Here is a 17,002-nt window from a genome sequence, read left to right as displayed (position 1 = left end):
CCATTAGAGATACTCTATTAGAAAAATAAAATCATAAATCTTGTTTTTTCTTTAATCCTTGATGAATTTGATTTAAAATTCTCATAATAGGCTGCAAACCTACACATATTGTATATGTGTGGTTTAGCAATGTAGTGATAGTTACAAGAAAAAAGTTTTTTTTTGGTCAATATATAAGTAAGAGAGTGATATTATTATTAGAGATAATAACAAATTGTTTAGATTTTAATGGGATGAATAACATTCCAGAATATGAAAAAAAAGCATCCGAGAATATGAATAAAATTATAGTTCAACATTAGAGAACTTAGACTCGCAAAAAACATGAATCATACCAAACTGTTTTCTTTATATTATTTTTAATTACACGCTTTGTTTTGTGAAAAATTGATTTTTTTCGTTTTAAGAAAATAGGTTTCATTGTTTAATAATATATATTTTTATCTACTCCATATTAATTAAAATAGATGTCAAATAAAATATAAATGAATTAGTGTTGGCAAGACAATTAAACTAAATCAAACAAAATTTAATTCACATAAATACTTGCAAAATAAAATGGATTCAAAGAAGTTAATTATTAAATGTTTTTAATATTTATGAGAATTAAAAAAATGAATCCTTATGAAACAAAGGAAATATATATATATATATATATTGTTAATCAAGGGAATATATTTTAAGATAGAAAAAAATATTAAGTACAACTCATGTAAGACACCCCTAAGCAAAAAATAATAAACTACTTATCAAAGATTGTTCAATTTAATAAAATGATCAGAAAGTAGTCAACTTTTTGCTGCCAACTAAGATTGGTCTAAATTAATCACCTAAAGAAAGCTATTTAATCAACCTAAGACTTTATTTTCTTTCTCTAAACTCATATAACAAACCCATTTCATTTGTAATCAATCATCAAAAAGCTTGAAACTAGTATTATTTGTTAAACGAAGAAGACCGGAAAAAATAGAGAGAGAAAATAAAGGTATGACAAAACAGCCTTAAAGTTAAAGGTAAATAGTACCTTTTGTTTGTTCTTCTTCTTTTTTTTTTTTTTTTTTTTTTTTAATACTATAAACTAATAATTACGTTCATAAACCTTAACCTTAATCGGAATTAGTAACGGCATCAGGCGCATAAGAAAAAAAAAAGTTATAACGTTATGGAAAATAACAAATTTGCTTAGCTGTAAAAAAAAATAAAGAGATGTGACCATATATTCGTTGTGAGTTTTAATTACATATCTAAAAGAGATTAATTGTTTTGATTAAAAAAAAAAAGAGGAAGAGACTGAATTTTACTGGGATTTGTTGTTATTAACCTGAGGTTATATGTAGTCAAAAACATTAATTAGTGGATCGGTATCAAAACTAAATTTTACTATTATTTGGGTTATGTTTGCGCCAAATCTCTTCTATTCATTACAACACTGTTTTTAATATGGTTCAGAAGTGGTAACGACATTAAAAAAATCACCAAACAAAGAAGAAAGAAACCGTAAAAAAAACTTTCGATTTTTATTATATCATCCAAATTAAAGGTCTGATTTTTTTTTTTTTTTTTTCTAGTCGTAGAGTTGAATTTTGTATAATGAGAAAGAAATTTTTTACAGTTGATGTGTTCTCTTTCTCCTCTCTCTGGGTGTTTGGGTTAGTGATAAGCACGCCTGGCTTCTCATCATTCCCTCCAACCTCTCTCTCTCTCTCTCTCTCTCTCTCTCTCTCTCTCTCTCTGTCTAAAAGACTTCAATTTTGTTTAGTATCAGTTTCTCTCTCTAAATAAAGCTTTCAATTCAATTCTCTCTCTTTCTCTTTCTTTCACTTTTCTTTTTTCCTCTGCGTCTCTGCTGTTGTTGTTCATCTCCCTGAGGAGAAGACATTTTTTTGACTACAAAGTTTGTGTTTTTATTTTTTGTTGATTTTTTTTTGGTAATCAGATTGGATCTGGGCTTGGAGCTGAATAGTAGATTTGTGTAAGGTATATTACTGAAAACGTATTTGATTATTTCAGTTTCTGGGTTTTTTTTTGTATGATGGATTTATCTTTGATTGGAAGAAGAGTTCCATTGATCTGATTGGTTTCTGAAATTTCCATGTAGATAAGTTATTGATTAGTTAAGGCAAAAAAAGGTTTAGTTTTTAATTAGTGAGATAGATTTGTGTGAGAGAGAGCATCAATCCTTGAGCTTTATTTTATCTTTGGGTTTTTGTGATGTTTGTTTATTTGAAATGTTGGGTTCGGTGAGTATGTTTGTATAATGATGATGTTCAATGGGAAATGTTCTTCCTTTTTTTTCTTTTCTCGTATCTCTGAGTTTTGCTTTGGTTTCATCTATTTTTAATCCGTGTTGGTCCTGGGGAGTTGGAACTTTTACATAAACCCTACTTCCAATGTAACATCAATTTCAGTGTTTTACCTAGACCCCTAATGCCCATTTTGACAGTGATTGACTTGAGATGAATGATGTTGACTCTTTGTGGATTCTGTGACTTGTACGTTTACATGAGAAATTTTTTGATTTTCTTTTTTTATTCTTTCTAATTGGTTTCTGGTCTGGTCTATCTATCAGCTGGATCCAATCTGAACTATGCATTGTGTTACAACAACTCTCTTTTTTCCATTCCTTGTATTTGCCTTGTCTGCGATTACATGTCTTCTTTTTTTGATAGAATTGGTTTGCATTGCTCTTGTCTCATAGGTTTTTATTAGTCTTCTTCTCTATCATTGCTGCGGCGTTCGTAAGTTGGAGAAAGTTGTTAAAGACTGCTAAAGTATGTCTGTTTCTATGAGAGATTTAGATCCTGCTTTCCAAGGAGCTGGACAGAAAGCGTATCCTTCAATTATAATGTCCATTATCTCTTAAGAGTAAAGATGCTATGTTTCACCTTTCTATACTTTTTCTGTTTCTCCTTGACAATAACATAGTGGTATTGAAGTATGGCGTATCGAGAATTTCCGCCCAACCCTCATTCCTAAATCTTCTATTGGGAAGTTTTTCACCGGAGATTCTTACATTATATTGAAGGTAAATATAGCCTAGTAACGGCTTCTCTTTTTGTTTCCTTATAGCCATTTTACGTTGGTTTTTTAATCATCAGTCTTGTTAAGTTGATTCATTTCTTGTGATTGGTCTTTTGTGACCAGACAACGGCGTTAAAAACTGGTGCATTGCGCCATGATATCCATTACTGGCTTGGTAAAGATACCTCTCAGGTAAGCCCCCTGTTAATAGTTCCTTTATCGTTTCTTTCTTACTTTTGTAGAATGTTAGAAATTTTTTAGAGAAGATAACAATTTTCTATAAAAAAAACTAGGATGAAGCCGGGACTGCTGCAGTTAAGACAGTTGAATTAGATGCTGCTCTTGGAGGTCGTGCAGTTCAGTATCGGGAAGTTCAAGGCCACGAAACAGAGAAATTCTTGTCTTATTTTAAGCCATGTATCATTCCTCAAGAAGGTGGAGTAGCATCAGGATTCAAACATGTGGAAGCTGAAGAACATACTACTCGCTTGTTCGTCTGCAGAGGAAAACATGTTGTCCATGTCAAAGAGGCAAGTCACATTTCACTTTTTGGTTCCTTTATTTGTTAACTTTGATCTCACTTTGTAGTCATACACTAATGGTTTAAAGTGATTACAGGTTCCTTTTGCTCGGAGTTCTTTAAACCATGACGATATATACATTCTTGACACAAAGTCCAAGATTTTCCAATTCAATGGATCCAATTCAAGTATCCAAGAGAGAGCAAAAGCATTGGAAGTGGTTCAGTACATCAAAGATACTTACCATGATGGGACATGTGAAGTTGCTACAGTTGGTTAGTGAGCCAAGCAGTTTGATTATGGATTAGTATCTCTATTATCTCTTTTTTTTTTTGGTCTCTAATTGCATACGTTTCATTTGCAGAGGATGGGAAACTTATGGCTGATGCTGATAGTGGAGAATTTTGGGGTTTCTTTGGTGGGTTTGCTCCGCTACCTAGGAAAACAGCTAATGATGAAGACAAAACTTATAATTCCGATACCACCAAATTATTTTGGTAACTTCTTCTTGTCATTTTACATATACATATATTTAGAGCCTAGAATGCTTCGGATGAACACAATTCTGTTTACTGAAATTGTAGTGTCGAGAAGGGTCAGGCAAATCCTGTTGAGGGAGATTCGTTGAAGAGGGAGATGCTGGATACAAACAAGTGTTACATTCTTGATTGTGGAATTGAAGTCTTTGTTTGGATGGGAAGAACCACTTCTCTTGATGATAGAAAAATTGCGAGTGGAGCAACAGAAGTAAGTATTCTTTATCAAATCGAAAGAAAGACATAATATATTTTGTTGTATGCGATTTTGTTTACTGATGTTAGTAGAGCCATACAGGAAATGATCCGTTCATCTGAACGACCCAAATCGCAAATGATCCGCATAATAGAAGGATTTGAAACCGTTTCATTTCGATCAAAGTTTGAATCTTGGACTAAAGAAACTAATACAACTGTGTCAGAGGATGGTAGAGGCAGAGTTGCTGGTCCGTAATCCTGAACTCAAAATTGGAAAATGGTTTTGATTGTTGAATACTTACACGTAGTTGAACTGTTATCGGTTTTTCTCTTTTGTCATTTGTTGAGCAGCTCTTTTGCAACGACAAGGAGTAAACGTGAGAGGCCTGATGAAAGCTGCTCCGCCTAAAGAAGAGCCTCAAGTTTTCATCGATTGCACGGGAAATCTGCAGGTTTGGCGTGTGAATGGACAGGAAAAGACTCTCCTTCAAGCTGCTGATCATTCAAAATTCTACAGTGGAGATTGCTATGTTTTCCAGTATTCTTATCCCGGAGAAGAAAAAGAAGAAGTTCTTATAGGAACGTGGTTCGGGAAACAAAGTGTGGAGGTGAGCTCTCCAAATAACAGAAACAAATTCTTACATGATTGTGTCACATATATTTTCTGTCGATGTATATGCTGAAGCAAGAACTTGCAAGTTGCAAGTATGTTTAATTTTTCAGTCTGTGATCATGTATAGGAAGAAAGAGGTTCTGCAGTCTCTATGGCAAGCAAAATGGTTGAGTCAATGAAATTTGTCCCAGCCCAAGTAATCTTCTTCTGCACCCATTCTGAAAGTCTATACCATTGGATTTTATTTTCCTTCCTTTTTTCTGAACATTTTCACTCTCTTGTCTTAGGCTCGCATCTATGAAGGAAAGGAGCCTGTTCAATTCTTTGTGATTATGCAAAGCTTTATCGTTTTTAAGGTTTGGCGAAATTAATTTTGTCATGTGGTTTTGTTTTATCATCCATGCTCTCTTTTATGAATATATACAAAATCAGCATCTGATACCGATCTGTTGATTTTCACAGGGTGGTATTAGCAGTGGATACAAGAAACACATAGCCGAGAAAGAAGTTGATGATGATACATACAATGAGAATGGTCTTGCTCTATTCCGCATTCAAGGGTCTGGTCCAGATAATATGCAAGCCATACAAGTTGACCCGGTATATGTCAATATTCCCATTCTTCAATGTTGATTACTGTAGAATCATTGAGAAGTGAGAAACATATCGAGGTCACTGATAATTTAAGACATAAATCTTCATGGATTCTAATATAGTCTATTTACATCAACAGGTTGCTTCATCGCTGAACTCCTCGTATTGTTATATACTACATAATGATTCTTCAGTCTTTACTTGGGCTGGAAATTTATCAACCTCAACTGACCAAGAACTCGTCGAAAGGCAGCTTGATCTGATTAAGGTAAGATAAGTTTTAATCTATAAGGATAAGTCAATCATAATTAGTAAAGATCAATTATAAGACTCGTAATTATGTTTCAATTGTAGCCTAAGCAGCATCTATTATCTTTTTTTTGTTCAGCCAAATCTACAGACTAGAGCACAAAGGGAAGGTTCAGAATCAGAACAGTTCTGGGAGTTATTAGGAGGCAAAGCTGAATATTCGAGCCAAAAGCTCACAAAGGAACCCGAGCATGACCCTCACTTATTCTCATGTACATTCACAAAAGGTACAAATGATCATATTTTTTTTCTCCCATAATTTTTAAGCCTAAAATGATACATGCACACAATGACTCTGTTTTTTTTTGTTCATTGCTGAAATACAAATTGTTCCAGAAATTCTGAAGGTGCGTATACTTTAAAAATCTCTTTTTTGTCACCAAATATTTTTGCCAATCATACTTGGACAACCCTTTGTAATGTGGCTCAATCCCAAGTGGTGTTTTTTTGGGGGTGATCTTTTGGCAGGTGACAGAGATATATAACTTCACGCAGGATGACTTGATGACTGAGGATATATTTATCATAGACTGTCACTCAGAAATCTTTGTCTGGGTTGGCCATGAAGTAGCCCCAAAGAACAAGTTGCTAGCTTTAACTATTGGAGAGGTCAGATATTTTTAGATACATTGCAAACAAAATCCTGCCTTAACGGTAGTGAGAATTAGTCTCAAAAGATCCTGAAATGTTTAGGCAAGTTTCTCACTAATACTGTTTGTTTCTTTAGAAATTTATCGAGAAAGATTCTCTCCTGGAAAAGTTATCCCCTGAAGCCCCTGTATATGTGATCATGGAAGGTGGTGAGCCGTCATTTTTCACCCGGTTTTTCACTTCTTGGGATTCCTCAAAATCTGCCGTAAGTACCTATCAACTTCAATCGATTTTCCCGAGAAATAAGCACGGAAGGAATCCTTGACAAAGGGTTAAGCACTTTTTTTTTTGTTTACAGATGCATGGAAACTCATTCCAAAGAAAACTCAAAATTGTCAAAAATGGTGGAACTCCAGTTGCAGATGTAAAGACTCTTCTCGCTTTTTCCTTTTGATTGATGTTTCCTCCGAGTATGCTTTTTAAATTTTGTTTGCTCATATTCTTCTCTATGTTGTGCCTTTGTTAATTAGAAACCGAAACGAAGAACCCCAGCTTCATATGGTGGCCGTGCCAGCGTTCCTGACAAGTCGCAGCAGCGGTCAAGAAGCATGTCCTTTAGTCCAGACAGGGTTCGCGTGAGGGGCAGATCTCCAGCGTTCAATGCACTTGCAGCAACGTTTGAGAGCCAAAATGCAAGAAACCTCTCAACTCCTCCCCCAGTAGTTAGGAAACTCTACCCGAGATCTGTTACGCCTGAGTCCTCAAAGTTTGCTTCCGCTCCCAAGTCTTCAGCCATTGCTTCTCGTAGTGCACTTTTCGAAAAAACACCTCCTCAAGAACCTTCCATTCCAAAACCACTCAAAGGTGTACTTTACAAACATTTTTGCTGAATAAATAATCTGAAAGTGTGAATATATCATCTTTGTTTAGGTATATACATTTTCGCAGAGCGTTCATCTAAGAGTTTCAATCTTTATCCTCTTTGTTGTTGAATTCACATATTTGCAGAGTGATGATCTCTCCGCAAGTTTCTATCTTTTTTGCATCTTGGTTTAGAGAGATTCACTTCTCTTGTTTTACTTTTGAGTATTGAGATTTTTTCTTTTAATTGGACATGAAGCGAGCCCGAAGACAGCTGAGTCTCCAGCGCCAGAATCGAACTCAAAAGAACAGGAAGAGAAAAAGGTAAATGACAAGGATGAAGAGAAATCAATGAGCAGCCGGATAGAATCTCTGACAATTCAAGAGGATGCTAAAGAAGGAGTCGAAGACGAGGAAGATTTACCATCTCACCCTTATGAACGTCTCAAGACAACTTCCACTGACCCTGTCTCAGACATTGATGTAACAAGGAGAGAGGTAAGTTCAAACCAACAACAAATTTCATTTGTAAGTGAGTATTTTTCAATGAAAGAAGGAAGGTCTTTACAGTTCTTGGTCTCTCTGTTATAGGCTTACCTTTCATCAGAGGAGTTCAAGGAGAAATTCGGGATGACAAAAGAAGCTTTCTACAAGCTGCCTAAATGGAAACAGAACAAATTCAAAATGGCTGTTCAGCTATTCTGAGAAATAATCTTCCTTCTTCTCTCCATCATAAAATCCGGTAACTCAGACAGTCCCAAACCAAACAATATAACATACGTCTTTTTCTTCGACAAACAATATATGGTGAGGTTGTTGTTTTGGTTTTTCTTTTGGTTTCAGCTACAAGGAGAAAGATTCAAGGGACAGTGTCAGTGCATTTTAAGCTGCTTCTGCTCCCCATAAGAAGCTTAATACATTACTTTTCATGGCTTGTTTAAAAAAAACAACCCAGAGCAGTTTTTCTTTTCCATCTAATTCTCTTTCTTTCTTCTTCTCCTTCAAATCTTTCTGATTTGTTTTCATCATCTGTTTGCTTGTTTCTCTTTACTTCAGTCTCCATTTTTTCTTTTTAGTTTGATGATGGCTGAGATTAGATTTTTTTTTCTTCTCTTCTTCATATTTTGGGATTGTTTATTCTTCAGGTCACAGGTTTTTTGACCTTGAGTCTTCTTTGATTTTATTTATTCTTGGGGTTATTTTGCTATCAAATTGAGGAAATTTGGTTTCAAAAAGAAATATTTTATTTAGTGAGTTTCCTTCTAAGAACAAATAGACTCTGTAATTTCTTTTTGCAGAAGTTGAGAATTGAGTGTTTGGTGTACAGCAAAGTGTTCAAACGAAACTGTGTTCTGTTATACATACCTCTTTTTTTAACTTCAGATCATATTATGTGGTTAACCTAAAAAGAAAGAACGTATTACCACTTTAATAAGTACGTTTACAATTGATTACAAAGTTGCCTTTTTTTGTTTTTTTTACTTTCATTATTATATATGATACATCTATTTTTACTAGGATATATATCTCTTCTATAAAGCATAGATCAACATTTTTTCTAAATATTATAATATAATAATTTCATTATTATTATATTTATTTTAAAATATTATTTTGTTTCAGACAATATTTACTTTTAATATTGCAATTATTTGGTAAATCTACATATATTTATTTCAGATAATATTTACTTTTAATATTGCAATTATTTAGTAAATCTACATATATCATTTTAAATAATTATTATTTTAAAATATTATAGTATTTTAATTTGTTTGATGTATATTATCAATTTATATTGTTTGTTGTATTTACATCATTATTTTGTAAAATATTTAAAGTAGTAATTATTTTATTCTAATTGTGAGCAAATAAAATTTATTAATTTATTAACTACATAAATTTTGATTTACCAACCGGCCGATGATGATAATTAAAAGAGACATTTTTTCTTCATATATTGAATAATATATCTTCGTTTTTAAAAAGTCAAATCACAACATATTCAGAAAAAATCTACATATTTATTTATCATATGTATTATACGGATTAACATTTTTTCCAAATATTATAATATAATAATGAAATTATTATTATATTTATTTTAAAATACTATTATTTTGTTTCAGAAAATATTTACTTTTAATGCAATTATTTGGTAAATCTACATATATTTGTTTCAGACAATATTTACTTTTAATATTGCAATTATTTGGTAAATCTACATATATCATTTTAAATAATTATTATTTTAAAATATTATAGTATTTTAATTTGTTTGATGTATATTATCAATTTATATTGTTTGTTGTATTTACATCATTATTTTGTGAAATATTTAAAGTAGTAATTATTTTATTCTAATTGTGAGCAAATAAAATTTATTAATTCATCAACTACATAATATTAAATTTACCAACCGGCCGATGATGATAATTAAAAGACACATTTTTTCCATAAATTGAGTAATATATTTTCGTTTTTAAAAATTCAAATCACAACATATTCAGAAAAAAATCTACAAATTTATTTATCAGATGTATTATATGATAGTTCAAAACAATTTGTAAATAAAATAAAAGAAAGATGATAGGAATCATAATTTAAAATCTAAACAAAATCTTCCAAATATAGTTATTAAAATAATAATTTCGATAGATAGATATAAAATCTTACTTTTTAATACTCTGATTGGTTTATCATTTTTTTAATTAATTAGTAATTTTTATCTATAATTAATTAGAGAGAGAAACTTTTTTTGAAATTAATAATTATTTAAAAAATTTTATTAGTAATATTAAAATTAAAATTTTACTCTTATTTAAAAGTTAAATATTTGTCTTAAAAGTTAAAACCAATGACAGATAATTTTTTATATTTTATAAAGTTAGTTTTATATTTGTACTTACCGATTAATATATTAGGATTTTCTTAAAAAACAGTGTCATTTTAAAACAATGGTGGTCTTTGAGGAATAAGAGTAGAAGTCTCAACCCGACATCGTTTCGTGATTCATCTGTGAAACAAAGAGGGGAAGTAGGGTTTCGCGTGACATTTGGGAACTTTCTCTAATCTGCTTAGGGCGACTGCGACTGCGACTGTGACAACACCACTGTTTCTGATTCCTCCGTTTGTTGTCTCTCCCTCTCTCTCTCTGAGTCTCCTCCTCCGGTAACTGTCTCACTCTCTCTCGATGTTGTTTCTCAGTTTAGCTTGTTTTGTGGTTTGTTTCTAGGTTTTGCTTGTGATTTGGCCTTCTCAGTGTGAACTTTTTGTAGTTACGTTTTAGGGTTTTTCCCTTCTTTTTCTTGGATGAATGATGGTTGAATCCTTCTGTTAGGGTTAGATTTATTATGTGTCAAAGACAAACGTTAGTTTGGTTCCACTCGAAAACTTTCTCTTTTCGACGAATCTTTCTCTGCAACTGTAGAAGAAATGGTTATGTTGATCTTCAAATGTTTTGCTAATTGTTAAGTCTTGGTTTCGTTTTTTGCTCTGATTTTTTGGTTTTGTGAACGTCTTTGTCTGCTTGATTTTACCAGTTTGGGTTCGCTTCTGAGATCTTTTGTATGCAAATTTCATATTATGTGTGTAGGGATCCCTAAGTAATTCAAGATGGCCACGGCCTCCTCCAACCCCTGTCACCCTGATTGCGAACGAGCAATGAAGGCGCAAGAAGATTACGGTAACTTATCAAAATCTTGAATCTTTGAGAGATATTTTACTTTCTTTCTTTTGCATCATGATGTGATCTGGTTTTTATCTGGATACTCTTCGTTGAATCTCATCCTTTGAAAGAGGAAATTGAATTGACTACAACAAGAAGCATTGGATTCATTTTCATTTGTCTTGCAGATGCGTCTCAATCTGCGGCTTTGGTAGCAGCGGAACTGATAAGCTGTGCACGGCTTAAAGTTAACCTCGACACTGAGTTAACTCGCTACTCAGCTCAGTTCTTGGTGGATAACGCTTGTCCCAAGAAGGAAGACGGGCAACGCTCTGTGCTCACTGTGAAAGATGCCCTTGCTTTTGCTTTGAAAGAAGGGATTCCCAAAGAAGGTCTTTGGCCACCTTTGGGGTGTTTGGTTCCGCCTCCACCATCATCTGCTTCTCACATACCTCGCGTTTCCTTGAAAGGAAAAGTTGCTGAAGCTAATGATTTAGTTGGACTAGTTAATCTTCTGTTGTTGCATGGTCAACCTGTGGGAGGAAAACTGCATATGTGGAGTCCGGAGATTGATTCTTATGTCAATGTAAGTGTGTTGTTTAGTTGAATTTCAAAAATTTCAGAGATGAATGTTAATGTTTTTGTTTTAATATTGTTCAATCTTTTTCTTTTTCTTTTTTTTGTATGTGGTAGGAAAATTTCCAAGCCCCACCTGGTTATGAATCACGGTATGTTGGGCTTAGAGATGTGATTATAGTTGCAGTGGGGATGGTCGAGGAAGAGATTGTTGCAACTGTGAAGATATGGTACAAGAAGAAGACTGCACTTATCAAAGTGTCTTACAGCGAAATGCTTACGTTTCCACAATGTATTGGTGACACCATTCAGGTGATAGGGCCAACAAAACTGCTTGTTGACTTCTGTGTCCCGTTCTTATATATCAACTAAACGAGAGCTTAGATCTTGGTAAGTGTGTCTAGAGCACTATATGCTAGCTGTGGAACTTGTTTGTGGACCTTAATTAAGAATGTGTTATGAGACTATTTTATGTAAGTTAAGAAGTCAAAGTATCTTGGAAAACCATATCCTAGTTGTGGAACTTGTTTGGTCTGAAATTATGACTGTTTTAAGACGCTTTGATCTGTAAGTTAACAAGTCTTTGAACTTCTTTATCATCTCTTTGTGTGTGTGTGTGCGCGTTTTTTTGTGCTTTTTTCATAAAGTTAGTCCTATTGTGCATCGAGTAACAGGTAACCTTGATTTAACAAATGGAAGAGATACAATAGGATTTAGGACATTCCATTTTGAATTCAGTTTATCGTTTCTGTGAGCTATATATCCAAGTTGGACCACTTGAAGAGAAAGATTCGAAAATCAGAGTGCATAATCCTTTTATCAAAAAGGCAACAACAAAAAAAACACAAAGAGAGAGAGAGAGTGTGTTAAATTTTGCATTTACGTATTTCGTGTCCCAAAAAGTTTACGTGCCATCGAATTTGAACTCGGTCAATGCAGGAAAGCAGGAAGAGAAAACAATGAAACGTTGTCGTTTTCTTCAATCATAGTTAGATGCCATGTGATGTGACGACGCCCTAGGGCATTTTAAAGGGATAACTTTTTTTGGTGTTCTTAGATTAAATATATTAAGAAAATAATGTAAGATTAGTAGCTAAAATTTTTTGTTAAAAAGTTAGTTATTAGAAAAACATGTTTAAAATCATAAGATTTAATAATATAATATTCTTAAACATATTACAATTATAAAAACTTATAAAAAAACATTTAAATTTCAAACTTATAAAACTTTTACTAAAATTCAAAACAATAAAACATTGTAAATAAAATTTTAAAAAAAAACAAACAAACATATTACTTAATTAATTAAACAAAACAAACATTTTATTTAATTAATACATAGATTAATGTCCAAATTTATTTCATATACAGTAAAACCTCTATAAATTAATAATATTGGGACTAAGACATTTTATTAATTTATAGTGATATTAATTTATCTATAAATTAATAATTATTATTTTATAGTGTAAATTAATAATTATTAATTTATAGATATATTTTTAATTGTTTATTTTTTTAAAAATTATGAATTGGAACAACTATAGCAAAATAAGATTAAACTTTCGGATATTATAAATTTTATGGTTTAGGAATTGAACTTGTAATATTTAGAAAGCACTATTTACAATAAATTACAAATATTATAGACAAATTGACTTATACACATGAGACACATAAATTCAAATCTATGAATAATAATATCAATTCTCCTATTTTAATAATCTGTCAAATTATCAAATTGTAAATGATGTATATCTAAAAATTAAAACTTTAAATTTAATTATTTGTATGACATGTTATAAAATATTTTAGAGATATCATTATAGGTTGAAAATACAACATTACAATTGTTCTATAGAATTGAGCTTTAGGAGAAACATACACTATTATATCAGTATATATATATATAAATTTACATAATTATTAATTTATGATATTATTGAGACCATATTTTATAAGAAGATTTCGAAAAATTATTATCTTATTATCTTATCGAATATTGTTAATTTTTACACTGGCCCGACTTGGGACCAGCAAAATTTATTAATTTATAGTGTTTATTAATTTATAGAGTATTAATTTATAGAGGTTTTACTGTATTCTCAATCAAATCCTCCTTTAATTTGTGATGTGCTTGTCTATCACGAATTTTTGTATGGCCATCACCTAAACCCTCAAGATTTGAAGGCATATTTACTGAAAACGTAAGATCCAGAGTAGTTCCAGTTCCATCTTCTTGTTGGAATTCTTGTTCGTCATAGAGTGTGTATGAATCTCGTTCATCTTCGACAATCATATTATTGAGTATGAGACATGCTCTCATAATATATGCAATTTTACCCTTTGACCATAAAAGAGATGGATTTTTAATCATGGCGAATCTAGATTGCAGGACTCCAAATGCATGTTCAACATCTTTTCGTGCACCTTCTTGACGTTCTGCAAACAATCGATGTTTTGGGTGCTGTGGTTGTGGGATGGATTTAACAAATGTTGCCCATTCGGGTTAAATACCATCTGTTAGATAGTAAGCCAAATTATACTCATTTCCGTTGACATAGTACGTATTTTCGGGAGCTCGACCGTAAATAATGACATTAAATATTGGTGATTGATCAAGAACATTTAAATCGTTACAAGTACCTGGAGCTCCAAAAAATGTGTGCCATATTCAGAGATCTTGTGAAGCTACCGCCTCCAAAACAATTGTTGGCTTACCGGTGCCTCTTGAATACATTCCTTTCCAAGCGGTTGGGAAATTTTTCCACTTCCAGTGCATACAGTCGATGCTTCCAACCATCCCGGGAAAACCCCTCTGTTCTCCATAAAAGAGTAGCCTTTCAAGATCCTCTGGTGTTGGTTGGCGTAGGTATTCAGTGCCAAACAAGTCAACTATTCTGACGACGAAATGTTCCAAACATTTACGAGCAGTACATTCAGCAAGACGTATATATTCGTCAACCGAGTCCGACCCAGTCCCATATGCTAATAGTCGAATTGTTGTAGCGGTGATTGACCATTCCAGAAGGTTGCATCCCTTTTTGGCTTAAAATATGGAACTTCTTCACTGAGACGATTCACAATACGCAAGAACAACGGCTTGTTCATTCGAAACCGTCGGCGGAATTGGTCAGCATTGTAAGTCGGATTATCAGAAAAATAATCGTTCCACAAACGTTCATGCCCTTCTTCGCGTTTTCTATCGATATATGTACGTGATTTCCTTTCTGCCGGAATTTCCTCTTCAACAACTTCAAATTGGTTACTAAATTGCTCTTGAAATAATTGGTTTAACCTATCATTATTGGGATCATAATGGTAGTGAAAATTGTTGGAAGAAGATGCCATAAAAGGGTTGAGAAAGAAAATGTTCTTGGTGAAAGAAAGAAAATGGTTTGATTTTGAGTTGGTATGTTAGATTTGCTTGATTTGATCTTGTGATCTTCTCATATATATAGAACTTTGGTCATTTCGGACAAGAGTGTATGTTTTGCATGTGAACAATCGGACATGTGAACAATCACACATGTGAACAATTGGACATGTGAACAATCGGACAAACTCAAAAAAAATCTTGTGACTCTGTCCAAGCAAAGAAAACAAATACATGTGACTTAGTCTTTAAAACTACATTCCAAACACCAAATTCCAAATACATGTGACTTAATCTTTAAAACTACAATCCAAAGCAAATTACTTTAGCTAGATCACTTGGTCCTTGAGTTGGATTACTTGGTCTGGATCACTTGGTCCTTGAGCTGGATCACTTGGTCCCAATAGATAAATATGAAACACATGTGAAACCGAAAACACATGGATTTATTAAACATAAGCCGATTCATTAAAAACACATGTAAAACATAAACATAAACCGATTCATTATGAACATAAACTAGAGTTAAAACAAAAGACAAAACATACTTAAAACAAACATAAGACAAACATACTTAAAACAAACATAAACTAGGGTTAAAACAAACATAAACTAGGGTTAAAACAAACATAAACTAGAGTTAAAACAAACATCTAAGCTAAAACAGTTCAGCCATTAGCTTCTTCTTTAGAGATTTTTCATCTTCATCTAGCGTTTCTTTCTTGGTAATGAGAGTGTCAAGAATGGACATCTTTTGAAGTTCTTTCATGCCCTCTAAATCCTTCTTTTTGATCTCCCACACGTGACTAAACTCTGCCGATGGTGCAGCCTTCTCTTTACCTTTGTTCCTTGATTTTTTCATTGCCTTTATACCAGCAAGCCTGCTCTCGTGCTCACCCACAACAGACCCTGAAGATGGTGCAGCATCATCGGCTTTTCTTTTGTTAGAGCTGGTTGTCTTTGGAGTGGGGTTCATAGGCTCCAAATTAATCCATTTCTGTTCATAGCGAAGCACATTCCAAGCATACTCCAAACCAAACTTCCTCTTATACAGCTTAGTGTAGAGTTGGTGAGCATTCTGCAGAATATCCAAATCATTCATGCCACTAGCTTTCTCACTCTTTGCCTCTGCATAAGCTCCACAGAACCTACTCACTTCCCTGCTGATTTTTGCCATCTTTGTCTACAATGGTCAGGGAGCCTTGGTTCACCACCACCAAGTACATGATCACTTGTTGCATAATAGTCACCAATGCGCTTCCAAAAAGACCCAAACGGTTGGTCATTCCCAACTATTGCATCCTTCAATGTGTTTAACCAGCCGCTTATTAGGCTTAAGTCATCTTGTGTGGACCATATCCTTCTCTCCCTACGTTGTTCTGCTGTCTCCTCTGGTTGACTAGGAGGTTTACTCGGCTGTGAACTAGTTTGTGAACTAAAAGAAGGGATTTGAGAGGAACCAATGTTTAAAGGGGAAGAAAAGCTGTTGTATGGGAAGTTAAGAAGACTAAAGTAGGATTGAGACTGACTATTAGGAGTATTATTTGATTCCATAGCAAGCAGATTTAAAACGGAAGAAGGTGAGGAAGAGAGATTATTGGAAAGTTCTTAGAGATTGGTAAGAAGAAAGAAATAAGATTGGTTAATATAGAGAAGTTAAGAAGATCATTCAATTCAAAGTTTGGTGTTGTTAGAGAATTTTAATTCTAAATAACCATTACCTACTTCAGTCAAATCAGAAGTAAATAAAGGTCATTTACTGTTTTAAATATGTAAACCAAAAAGTTTGGTTTCGTTAAAGCATTGAACTCAGTTTACAACTATAGTCTACACTATCACAACTAAACAAGCAACATAGACCATCGCAATCACTTTACAAGCAACTACTCAAACATATTATACAATAGACAAACCAATCTTTAAACCAATCACTCAAACACCACTCAAACACAAACCATTTAGACTATAGTAGCAATTCAAACCAACCTTTAAGTGATTCAAACCATTAGATTATAGTAGCGATTCAAACGTTAAACTCAGACACCACTCTTCAAACACAAACCATTCAAATATATTATACAATAGACAAACCAATCACTCAAACACCACTCAAATCTAAGTTTGTTGATGGATATCCGA

General features: G+C 33.0%; 2 protein-coding genes and 1 pseudogene across 8 annotated transcripts; 2 read left to right on the top strand and 1 right to left on the bottom strand.

Annotated features, from left to right (window-relative positions):
• The first annotated feature begins 674 nt into the window (after positions 1–674).
• On the top strand, positions 675–8,568 carry LOC104721843 (villin-4). Of its 7 annotated transcripts, XM_087474486.1 has the most exons (24): positions 677–1,013; positions 1,937–1,977; positions 2,699–2,829; positions 2,926–3,025; positions 3,145–3,213; positions 3,315–3,551; positions 3,640–3,817; positions 3,907–4,039; positions 4,127–4,289; positions 4,377–4,524; positions 4,628–4,884; positions 5,017–5,085; positions 5,177–5,245; positions 5,352–5,489; positions 5,623–5,751; positions 5,872–6,019; positions 6,129–6,139; positions 6,261–6,401; positions 6,520–6,648; positions 6,742–6,807; positions 6,914–7,247; positions 7,504–7,742; positions 7,836–7,986; positions 8,088–8,568. In XM_087474486.1, exons 3-23 carry the CDS (start codon positions 2,774–2,776, stop codon positions 7,947–7,949), a joined length of 2,928 nt encoding a protein of 975 aa, XP_087330612.1. In that variant the 5' UTR covers positions 677–1,013; positions 1,937–1,977; positions 2,699–2,773; the 3' UTR covers positions 7,950–7,986; positions 8,088–8,568. The 7 variants fall into 7 exon arrangements, 2 of the variants coding, with proteins under 2 accessions (XP_087330612.1, XP_010438211.1); XR_015572046.1 differs by lacking the exon at positions 6,129–6,139 and having other exon boundaries at positions 675–985; XR_015572047.1 differs by lacking the exon at positions 6,129–6,139 and having other exon boundaries at positions 675–1,013.
• A 1,535-nt stretch (positions 8,569–10,103) lies between these two features.
• LOC104721842 (protein HEAT-INDUCED TAS1 TARGET 1) lies at positions 10,104–12,086 on the top strand. Its single transcript, XM_010439908.3, has 4 exons — positions 10,104–10,415; positions 10,840–10,929; positions 11,100–11,497; positions 11,605–12,086. The coding sequence occupies exons 2-4, from the start codon at positions 10,860–10,862 to the stop codon at positions 11,857–11,859; spliced, it is 723 nt and encodes a 240-aa protein (XP_010438210.3). The 5' UTR covers positions 10,104–10,415; positions 10,840–10,859; the 3' UTR covers positions 11,860–12,086.
• Positions 12,087–15,521: 3,435 nt separating this feature from the next.
• Positions 15,522–16,450, bottom strand: LOC104727666 (uncharacterized; annotated as a pseudogene).
• Between the last annotated feature and the right edge of the window lie 552 nt (positions 16,451–17,002).

The sequence above is a fragment of the Camelina sativa genome, chromosome 11 (assembly GCF_030686135.1).
Source record: "Camelina sativa cultivar CO46 ecotype springtype chromosome 11, ASM3068613v1".
Lineage (NCBI taxonomy): Eukaryota > Viridiplantae > Streptophyta > Magnoliopsida > Brassicales > Brassicaceae > Camelina > Camelina sativa.
This window is presented reverse-complemented; position numbering and strand designations above follow the sequence as displayed.

What these genes read in the sequence shown, in the direction of transcription:
- LOC104721842 (XM_010439908.3), top strand. Translation starts at nt 10,860, where the DNA reads ATGGCCACGGCCTCCTCCAACCCCTGTCACCCTGATTGCGAACGAGCA. An exon ending in GAAGGCGCAAGAAGATTACG is followed by an intron (nt 10,930 to 11,099) that starts GTAACTTATCAA and finishes TTTGTCTTGCAG; the next exon opens with ATGCGTCTCAATCTGCGGCT. An exon ending in AGATTGATTCTTATGTCAAT is followed by an intron (nt 11,498 to 11,604) that starts GTAAGTGTGTTG and finishes TGTATGTGGTAG; the next exon opens with GAAAATTTCCAAGCCCCACC.
- LOC104721843 (XM_087474486.1), top strand. Translation starts at nt 2,774, where the DNA reads ATGTCTGTTTCTATGAGAGATTTAGATCCTGCTTTCCAAGGAGCTGGA. An exon ending in TGAAATTTGTCCCAGCCCAA is followed by an intron (nt 5,086 to 5,176) that starts GTAATCTTCTTC and finishes CTCTTGTCTTAG; the next exon opens with GCTCGCATCTATGAAGGAAA. An exon ending in GTGGAACTCCAGTTGCAGAT is followed by an intron (nt 6,808 to 6,913) that starts GTAAAGACTCTT and finishes TTTGTTAATTAG; the next exon opens with AAACCGAAACGAAGAACCCC.